Source organism: Chiloscyllium punctatum, chromosome 25 (assembly GCF_047496795.1).
Source record: "Chiloscyllium punctatum isolate Juve2018m chromosome 25, sChiPun1.3, whole genome shotgun sequence".
In the NCBI taxonomy this organism is placed as follows: Eukaryota; Metazoa; Chordata; class Chondrichthyes; order Orectolobiformes; family Hemiscylliidae; genus Chiloscyllium; species Chiloscyllium punctatum.
The window spans coordinates 88,436,089-88,447,372 of NC_092763.1; the positions used below are offsets into that span (position 1 = coordinate 88,436,089).

Here is an 11,284-nt window from a genome sequence, read left to right on the forward strand (position 1 = left end):
GTATAAGCCCAGCCAGGTGGTTAAAGTTTCAGTTGGGGATTACTTTGGGAATAGTGATCACAATTTTGTAAGTTTTAGAATACTCCTGGACAAAGAGGAGAGTGGTCCTAAAGGAAGACCATAAGACATAGGAGTGGAAATAAGGCCATTCAGCCCATTGAGTCCACTCCGCCATTTAATCATGGCTGATGGGCATTTCAACTCCACTTACCTGCATTCTCCCTGTAGCCCTTAATTCCTTGTGAGATCAAAAATTTATCAATCTCTGCCTTGAAGACATTTAATGTCTTGGCCTCAACTGTGTTCTGTGGCAATGAATTCCACAGGCCCAGCGCTCTCTGGCTAAAGAAATGTCTCCTCATTTCCATTCTAAATTGACCCCCTCTAATTCTAAGGCTGTGTCCACTGGTCCTAGTCTCCCCACCTACCGGAAACAAATTCCCAGCGTCCATGCATTATCTTGTAAGTTTCTATTAGATCTCCCCTCAACCTTCTAAACACGAATGAATACAATCCCAGGATCCTCAGCCGTTCATCGTAGGTTAGGCCTACTATTCCATGCTCCAATGCCTGTGTGTCCTTCCTGAGGTGTGGGGGCCCAAAATTGAACACAGTATTCTAATTGGGGCCTAACTAGAATTTTATAACATCTCAGAAGCATATCGCTGCTTTTATATTCCAAACCTCTTGAGTTAAATGACAACATTACATTTGCTTTCTTAACCACTGGCTCAACCTGCAAGTCAACCTTTAGAGAATCCTGGACTAGCACTTCCAGATCTCTTTGTACTTTGGCTTTATGAATTTTCTCACCGTTTAGAAAATAATCCATGCCTCTATTCTTTTTTTCCAAAGTGCAAGACCTCGCATTTGCTCACATTGAATTTCATCAGCCATTTCCTGGCCCACTCTCCTAACTGTCTATATGTATCTGCAGCCTCCCCACCTCCTCAGTACGACCTGTCTGTCCGCCTAAGTTCGTATCATTGGCGAACTTCGCTAGAATGCCTCCAGTCCCTTCATCCAGATCATTAATATATGAAGTGAACAGCTGCGGGCTCCAACACTGAGGCTTTTAAACAGAGGTTGATTAGAGTGCAGGAGAGACATGTTCCTGTGAAAATGAGTGATAGAAATGGCAAGATAAGGGAAGAAAGAATGACAGGTGAAATTGTGAGACTAGCTAAGAGGAAGGAGGAAGCATTCATAAGGTCTAGACGACTGAAGACAGACGAAGCTTTGGAGCATTATCGGGAATGTAGGACCAATCTGAAAGGATGAATTAAGAGAGCTAAAAGGGGTCATGAGATATCTTTAGCAAACAGGGTTAAGGAAAATCCCAAAGCTTTTATTCATATATAAGGAGCAAGAGGGTAACTAGAGAAAGGGTTGGCCCACTCAAGGACAAAGCAGGAAAGTTATGCATGGAGTCAGAGAAAATGAGTGAGATTCTTAACGAGTACTTTGCATTGGTATATACCAAGGAGAGGGACATGACGGATGTTGAGGTCAAGGATAGATCTTTGAGTGCTCTAAGTCAAATTGGCATAAGGAAGAAGTATTGTGTATTCTAAAAGGCATTAAAGTAGACAAGGCCCAGAATCGGATGGGACCTATCCCAGGTGACCGACGGAAGCGAGAGAGGAAATAGCTGCAGCCTCAACAGATATCTTTACATCATCCTTGCACTGGAGAATTGCTAAAGTTGTCTCCTTGTTTAAGAAGGGGAGCAGGGATATTCCAAATAATTATAGAGCCTGACATCAGTGGTAGGGAAGCTGCTGGAGAAGATACTGAGGGATAGGATCTATTCCCATTTGGAAGAAAAAGGGGCTTATCAGTGATAGGCAACATGGGAAAGTCATGTCTTACTAACTTAATAGAATTCTTTGAGGAAGTGACAAAGTTAATTGATGAGTGAAGGGCTGTAGATGTCATATACATGGACTTTAGTAAGGTGTTTAATGAGGTTCTCCATGATAGGCTGATGAATAAAGTAAAGTCGCATAGGGTCCACGGTGTGCTAGCTAGATGGATAAAGAACTGGCTAGGCAACAGGGAAGAGAGTAGTCATGGAAGGGAGTTTCTCAAAATGGAGAACTGTGACCAGTGGTGTTCCACTAGGATCTGTGCTGGGACCACTGTTGTTTGTGAAATACATAAATGATTTGGAAGAAGGTATATGTGATCTAATTAGCAAGTTTGCAGCTATCACTCAGATTGGTGGAGTAGCAGATAGTGAAGGGGACTGTCAGAGAATAAAGCAGAATATTGATAGATTGGAGAGTTGGGCAAAGAAATGGCAGCTGGAGTTCAATCCGTGCAAATGCAAGGTGATGCATTTTGGGAGATCCAATTTAAGAGCTCACTATACGGTAAATGGAAAGGTCTTTGGGAAAATTGGTGTACGAGAGATTTGGGTGTTCATGTCCATTGTTCTCTGAAGGTGACAACGCAGGTAAATAGAATAGTCAAGAAGACATACGGTATGCTTTTCTTCATCAGACGGGGTATTGAGTGCAAGAGTTGGAAGGTCGCATTACAGTTATATAAGACTTTGGTTTGGCCACATTTGGAATACTGCATACAGTTCTGGTCGCCACATTACCAAAAGGATGTGGATGCTTCGGAGAGGGTGCAGAGGAGGTTCACCAGGATGTTGCCGGGTACGGAGGGTGCCAGCTATGAAGAGAGGTTGAGTAGATTAGAATTATTTTCATTAGAAAAAAATGGAGGTTGAGGGAAGACCTGAATGGGGTCTACAAAGTCATGAGAGGCATAGACCGGGTGGATAGAAAGAAGCTTTTTCCCAGAGTGGGGAACTCAATTACTAGGGCTCATGAGTTCAAAGTGAGAGGGGAAAAGCTTTGGGGAGATATGTATGGCAAGGTTTTTACGCAGAGGGTGTTGGATGCCTGGAATGCGTTGCCAACGAAGGTGGTAGAGACAGGTACGATAGTGTCATTTAAGATGAATCTAGACAGATACATGAATGGGTAGGGAACAGAGGGATACAGACCCTTAGAAAATAGGTGTCAGGTTTAGATAGAGGATCTGGATCGGTGCAGAGTTGGAGGGCCGAAGGACCTATCCCTGTGCTGTAATTTTCTTTGTTCTTTGCAATCTTTTGACGTTGAACAGCAGCTTGTTTAAAAAAGAAAGAACAAATAATCTGATATTTGCTTTGAGGTTAGGCCTGCAAGTTAATTTGCAGGTTGATTTTTTTCAAATAATGCTCTAGATGTTTTGGTTCTGGAGAAACAGATGCTTAAACAGATGGCATATGAATGTTAACTGGGGCCTCATAGGGAGACAACTAATCTAAAGAAGCAAAACCAAAGTTTGAAATGGTTTTTGAACTGTGACTCACAAGGACTGTGCCTGCAAAAGCTACAGAACAGAGGTTTGATTGCAGCCTGATTGCCCTCCCAATATTAACTTAAAGTTAAGAGTATAGAATTAGCTAAATTCCTTAATGCTAATTTGTTAGTTGCACTTACAATTTCAGTATGTCTACATATATTATGTGTAATGGCAGTTACTTGAAAAGCCTTTGATTATGGTGGGTAGACAGGCAGGAGGCTGGAGGGACACAGCAAGCCAGGCAGCATGAGGAGGTGGAGAAGTTGACGTTTCGGGTGTAACCCTTCTTTAGGAACCATTCTTGATTATGATGGGATCAACTTTCCTTTCTACACTTTACTAAATAACATATTTTCTCTTTCCTACTAAGACTTCTGTGAAGCATTTAATTATCTTATATGGTTGCCATGTGTATCAAGGCCATGATTCTAACTCTAGAAATTGCTGCCTTCAGTCATGGACAATTCCAAAGAGTCAATTTTGAGAGTAATTGAATATTTTAATTTTACTGTGTTTCGAATACAGGGATAGGGAGGCTGAATTAACTTAGCTGACCGTATTCATGTTGTAATGCTTGTCTATCTCTTTAAGTTACATTCCAAAGATGATTGATACTGAACTTGAAAAGTTAACTCTATTTCTCATCCACCTGATGCTGTCAGATCTGCTGAGTTTCTCCAGCCTTTTCACTTTGTTTCAGAATTCCATTGTCTGCAGTATTTTGCTTTTATCCCTCTTAAATATTTTATAGGTATTAATGAGATCATGTTTCATTCTTCAAAATCATAGTGGTCTACAGCACAGAAAAATGCCGTTCAACCCATTAGGTCTGCAACTCTCAAAAACAAGCACCTAATTTGCCCAATTTCTCAAGTAACATTTTTGCCACCTGACTGTGAAGCAATGGCCATCTCCAACAAGAGAATGTAACGACCACCTTTTGATATTCAACAGCATTACCATCACCACATCACCAACTATCAACATCATGAGGGTTGCCATTGAGCAGAAACTGAACTAGACCAGCCATACAAATTCTTTTGTTACGAGAGCAGATCAAGCACTTGGAATTCTGTGGCAAGTAACTCACCTCCTGTCTCCAAGTCTGCCCACCATCTGAAGTTAGATCAGGAATAATAGAGTCATAGAATTTTCACAGCATGGAAAGAGGCCCCTCATCCCATCGAATATGATGGAGTATTCCCTACTTGTCTGGATGTTTGCAGCTCCAATAGCATTTCTGTTATTTTAATATTCTAGCAGACTACAAGCATTGTAGATTGATTTTTGTTTTTATTGTTTAATTGAAGCCAAGGGGTCACACAAATGTTATACTTGTGTGATGAACATCTGAAAATAACTTCTAATTGTTCTATTTCCCTTAGGTGATGAAAGCAGTGGTGAAGAAAGTGGAAGTGGCTGTTTTGGGTTGGATTGTCAGTCGGAGTTTGAATTCATGAGTACAGATGCTCCTGTGGTCTTTGGCCCCGTGGAACCCAAGAAAATTGCTCCCAAAGATACTGCTCACTGCATTAGACTCTCTCTACAAGTTCTACTTATGAGTTGTTTGATAATAATCTTAGAGCAACAGTTGCGGTAATCTCACAAGTTGCTGAGAAGAGTCTTTGCACATGGCTATTTTTTAAAATTACTCTGACTTATATCATTGTGACTTTGACTTTAATTTCAATGTTTCTTTTAATGTCTCAATAATGATGCATGGTTGCTGCTTTATTTGTTTTCAGATTGCCATTGGCACCACTGAATCTGTGACATTGTGCTTAAGTGAACACAGGACTTTCTCACTTTAACATATGAACTTCAAAGTAAACGCAGGCCTGCAGTTAGTGAATCTTTAATGCATTTTTTAAACTCATTCTCATTTTACTTTGTTGAAGATATCAGGATCTTGTATAAGAAAATATATCAATGGGCTCTAATGCACCCCACCCCCAAAGGGGCCAATGGGAGGCACTTAATTAGCCAGGAAGGTTGCAGATGGGAACCCCACTGCCTCTGTCCTCCACACGCAATTAATATCTGTTTGAGGGTTTCAACCTGCAGCCACTTGTGTTTGAACAGAAGCTGACAGGGCATTTGCCATGCAGGGAGACCAAGCAAATTGTATCAAGTTTGTTAGAGAGCTTTTTAGCAGGGAGTGGTGAGGGGTGTTCCCTTCACTGAAAGTTGGTGCCTGTACAAGCAACATCTAACATTAAGAAGGGGAAGGGCTACCAATTCCACTCCCTACCCTTTCTTCCAACTTCCCTTTCTACCAACTTCCCTTTCCACCGCACCCAGCAACCTTCACTCACTTTGATTTGTGATCCCTTGGTATTCTAGACATCTAATAGATGTATTGCTGCCAGTGGTTCTGACAGCAGTAACAAGCTGCTAGCCTCTGAATGGCCGACCACTTAAATGGACTCCCCAAAGAAGATGACAGGGGACTTCTACCAATTCTCCAATTGTTGGACAAAAGCCTGTCACCACGATTAAATTCTACCCTCTGCATTTCATGATGAGGATCTGCACAAAAGCAAGCATAGATATCTTGAAATTATTTGGAATAATACTGCACCTATCAATGCACAAACATACCTGTTATTTAGTTGAGAAATCTGCTAGACACTCAGTATAAGTTTGTAATTTATTTTGGTTCTATATATTTGCAGAATGATTAGAGCTGAGATTAGTGTGAGCCCTTTAATAAAGCAAGACATTGGAACCTTTGAGAGGTGATCTTAGAAGTGTTGGAAAGAGACTGCAGCACAAGCACAAGAATTTAGCCATATGTTAACAGTGCTTGTTGACATGTAGAGAAATTGAATTTTATATAAGAGAAATCTCAAAGTTAATTCTGGCATGTGTTGTGTTTTGCCATCTGCCTGAGTTACTTTCTGCAGTTTGAAGGCCGGTAACATCTTCCTGGGATTTATTTTTAGCTGCAGAGTCTGAATGCAAACATAAATTTTGTTTTGATTCCTGCTTTCATTGTAATGTTGAATTTATCTTTATATCAGAATTTTAAATACTTGTAATTGCTAGCTCAGGGTCAATACGTTGTTTTCTAAAATTCTGTTCAGTAATCTCAACAGTTTTTTTTCAGTCAACAGAAGACTAATGGTACACATTTGCTGTTGATAAATTATCCTTTGGAGTTTCCTATCTGTAGCAATTAGTTATTAAGTTTGAAATAGATTTTTTTCTGAGAATAGATTGTACATAGCTGAGACACTGCTGAGTGCATAGCTCAACTATCTGAAGGTGTTGAGGTTTGCTGTTCCTTTTAGTTAGACAAGGTAGAATTTAATTCTGGCTTTCTGGAAGGGAAGGGATGATTGTGTCTAAAATATCCATTCATTGGCTGAAATTCAGCTAAAGACCAGCAAAATAATGACATGTTTCTGAGGGACAGCCAACTGTCAAAATGCCTGCTGTGTCATATGCTATCACTTAAGACAGACTATTGAATTCTACTTTCATTCATCTTGCAAAACCCTATTATAATTCCAGGATTTATATTTTATTGTTGAGACTAATCATTTAACTGATTTTATTGAATTGTTAGTTCATTTTTAAGCAAAGTACAAAATATCCTTGATGTAAGTTGTGAAACATTTATAGTGATTGGCCTTTTGACAATGTTACAAAACATGTATGGTGGGAAATGTCAGCACTGATTGCAAAACATTCTTGAGTAAATGTGTGAATGTTAAATTTGGTTATTTGTGTTATACTAAAATCGGAACATCTGGAATCTACATAGCTTTCATCTCAACCCCCCCCCCCCCCCCCCCCATTTAGAATTGGTATCACATTGAAAACTCGGTTTAAATTTCTTACATGAGGACTGGTTTTAATTGTGTGACTATCTTATCTCCAGTTATGTATATAATCCTTAATATCTCCTTAGTTACTCCATAGTAAGTTGTAATAATTGGTTTACACAGTAATTCTATCCTAGTTAATGTTGGATAATTGCAATCCTCTACTATTACTATTTTTATTAGCAATTCTCAGATTTACCTATGTATTTCCAATTCTGTCTATCACTTGAATGTTTGATGGTCTGTAATACATAGAACATAAAACAGTCCAGCACAGTATAGGTCTTTCACCCCTCAATGTTGTGCCGGCCTTTTAGCCTAGTCTAAGATCAGACTAACCTACATACCCTTCATTGCATTAAATTCCATGTGCCTATCCAAGAGTCACTTAAATGTCCCTAATACATCTGACTCCACTACCACTGCTGGAAATGAATTCTATGCACCTACCACTCTCTGTGTAAAGAACCTACCTCTAACATCTCCCCTAAACCTTCCTCCAATCACCTTAAAATTATGCCCCTCGTGATAGAAATTGCCACCATGGGAAAAAGTCTCTGTCTATCCACTCTATCTGTACATTTCAACATCCTGTACACCTCTATCAAGTAACCTGTCATCCTTCTTCGCTCCAATGAGAAAAACCCTAGCTTCCTCAACCTTTCTTCATAAGACGTGCCCTCCAGTCCAGGCAACATCCTGGTAAATCTCCTCTGCACCCTCTCGAAAGCTTCCACATCTTTCCCATAATGAGGCGACCAGAACTGAACACAATATTCCAAGTGTGGTCTAACCAGGACTCTGTAGAGCTCCAGCATAACCTTGTAGCTCTTAAACTCAGTCCCCCTGCTAATGAAAGCCAACACACCATACGCCATCTTAACAACCCTATCAACTTGGATGGCAACCTTGAGGGACCTATCGGACATGGACCCCAAGATCCCTCTGTTCCTCTATGCAGCCAAGAATCCTGCCTTTAACCTTGTATTTTGCATTCATATTTGACCTTCCAAAATGAATCACTTCACACTATTCCAGGTTGAACTCCATCTGCCACTTATCAGCCCAGTTCTGCATCCTGTCAATGTCCCGTTGCAACCTACAGCAGTTCTCCACAGTACCCACAACTCCACCAACCTTCATGTCATTGGCAAACTTACTAATCCACCCTTTTACTTCCTTATCCAAGTTATTTATAAGAAACATAAAGAGCAGAAGTCCTAGAGTCCCTGAGGAACACCACTGGTCACAAAGCTCCAGGCTGAATACTTTCCATCTACTACCACCCTCTGTCTTCTATGCGCTAGCCAATTCTATATCCAGAACGACAGGTTTCCCTGTATCCCATGCCTCCTTACTCTCTGAATGTGCCTACCATGGGGAACCTTATCAAATGCCTTGCTAAAATCCATGTACACCACATCCACCGTCCCACCTTCAATATGTTTTGTCACCTTCTCAAAGAATTCAATCAGGTTTGTGAGGCATGACTTGCCCCTCTCAAAGCCACACTGATCATCTTTATTCAAACTATGGTTTTCCAAGTAATCATAAATCCTGTCTCTCAGAATCCTCTCCAATAATTTGCCCACCACAAACATAAGACTGACTTGTCTATAATTCCCAGGATTATCCCAATTATCTTTCTTGAACAAGGGAATAACATTTGCCAATCATCAGTATTACACTCCCATAGTGTGATGGCCCCTATTTTGTTTTTCCATTCAGCCCAGAGCCACCATTTGATGGCCCTTCGACCATATTCTTTGTTAGTTATTTCTTGAGTCAATTTTGCAACATCTTCCTCTTAAGCCTCCTCTGTATTTTACCTGAAAACTGACCAGAAATGTTGAGCTGCCATTCCTGTATTTCTTTTAGCCTCATCTTAATAATAGCTATAATATCATATTCCTAGATTTCAACTGGTGCTCTCATCTAGTCTGCCTTACTCTTATAGACACCTTGCATTGAAGTATATATACATGTAGTAATGTCCAACTACTTTGCTGTCTATTTTCTAGCCCTGGTTTACTTTGTCTTCCAGGTGTGCTTGCAAACTTTCTGCCTTCTATTTCCAGCTTTTAGTCTCTCTGTTCTGAATCTGCTGCTAGGTTCCCTTCTCTCTGGTAAGTCAGTTCAATCCCTTCCCAGCATCACTAATAAAATCCCCAGCAAGGATATTATTCCCAGCATATTGCGATGCAAGTAGTCTGACCTGTACAGAACCCAGTCCATTGCCCTAAGTTGTCCCTCCTGCACCAATTCTCCAGCCATGTATTCCGCAGCTCTATCTTCTTATTTCTGTACTCACTAGCACAAGAGTAATTTGGAGATTACTACTTCTTAAGGTCCTGTTTTCAGTTCTCTTCAGAATCTCAACTCTCATAGAGTCATAGAGATGTACAGCATGGAAACAGACCCTTTGGTTCAACTTGTCCATGCCAACCAGATATCCCAACCCATTCTCATCCCAACTGCCAGCACCTGGCCCATATACTTTCAAATCCTTCCTATTCATGTACTCATCCAGGTGTCTTTTAAATGTTACAATTGTACCAGCCTCCACCACTTCCTCTGGCAGCTCATTCTGTACACATACAACCATCTGCATGAAGATGTTGCCCCTTAGGTCTCTTTTATATCTTTCCCCTCTCACTCTAAACCTATGCCCTCTAGTTCTGGACTCCCTCAACCAAGGGAAAAGACTTAGACTATTTATCCTATCCATACCCCTCATGATTTTACTAACCTCTATAAGGTCACCCCGCAGCCTCCAACGCTCCAGGGAAAACAGCCTCAGCCTGTTCAGCCTCTCCCTAAAGCTCAAATCCAACCCTGGCAACATCCTTGTAAACCTTGTAAACTAGAATTCTCCTTCAAGACAACCTCCATTTTTCTACTTTATACCTAAGATCTTGTATCTACGTACCTTTATATCTAGGTTGGTGCCAGGAATGGTGACTTTGTACACTTTTCACCGTACTCCTATATCCTTATACTTGAATATATGTGACAATGAAATCTAATTCACTAATTCAGATCAAATTATCACGACAAATACTTGGGTACAAGGTGACCACGGTGCAGAAATAAGTAATTCAGAGTTCACAACATTTCAGAAAGGCCGACAGAATGGGAAAGGAGACACAATCGTCTTCAACTGGTTCATCAATGATGTTCTGTCCATCATAAAATCAGAAGTGGGAATGTTCACCAATGATTGTGTGATGTTCAACACCATTTGCAATTCCTTAGACTGCAGAAGAGCCCACTTCTGTTTGCATCAAGCTCTAGATAACATCCAACCTTGGGCTAATAAGTAGCAAATAACTCCAGTCATGTGCTAGGCAATTCCATTTTCACAGCAGATACCTATTGCCCCTTAACATTTAGTGGCGTTATGAATAACCTGTTCACTGATGCCCAGTTTGGATTCTGCAAGGCTATTGAGCTCCCAACTTCATTACAGCCTTGGCTCAATTATGGACAATAGAACTGAATTCCAGAGGTAAAGTGAGATCAGTGGCCCTTGATATCAAGGCTGTAGTTGATGGAGAATGATAGCAAGGAGCTCTAGCAAAACTGGAGTGAGTGGGCATTGGAGGAAACTCTCCTATGATTGGAATCATATCTAGCACATAAGATAATTGTGGTTGTTGGAGGTCAGTTAGTTCAACTCCAGGACCTTGCTGCAGGAATTGCTCAGGGTAGTGTCCTAGATCCAAACATCTTTAGCTGCTTCATCAATAACCTTTCCTCAATCAGACGTGGGAATGTTCATCAAAAGCAACAGGTCCTGGACTTGAGTTGAAGTATGGTAAGTAATATTTGTGCCAAACAAATGTGAGGGCAATAACTATCACCAATAAGAGATAATTTAACAGCTGCTCCTTGACATTCAATGGCTTTACCATTTCTCACCATCAACATCCTGGGGGTTACAATTGACCAAAGCTTAACTGGCCTCGCCATGTAAATGCAGTGGCTGCAAGAACAGGTTGGTGGCCAGGAATACTGCAGAAAGTAACTGCAGGGTGTTCGGGTTAGGGTTTAGTGTTATGGTTAGTCTCATCTTGTATTAGGGTTAGATT

The 11,284-nt window shown here is 40.7% G+C and overlaps 1 protein-coding gene across 1 annotated transcript in view; it reads left to right on the forward strand.

The window, feature by feature from the left end:
• gpc4 (glypican 4) overlaps window positions 1-7,083 on the forward strand; it is a 245,419-nt gene extending 238,336 nt beyond the window's left edge. The window contains exon 9 of the mRNA XM_072595671.1: window positions 4,749-7,083. Coding sequence (XP_072451772.1) covers window positions 4,749-4,963 — 215 coding nt within the window. The 3' untranslated portion in view covers window positions 4,964-7,083. The remainder of the gene's footprint in view (window positions 1-4,748) is intronic.
• Window positions 7,084-11,284: the final 4,201 nt, after the last annotated feature.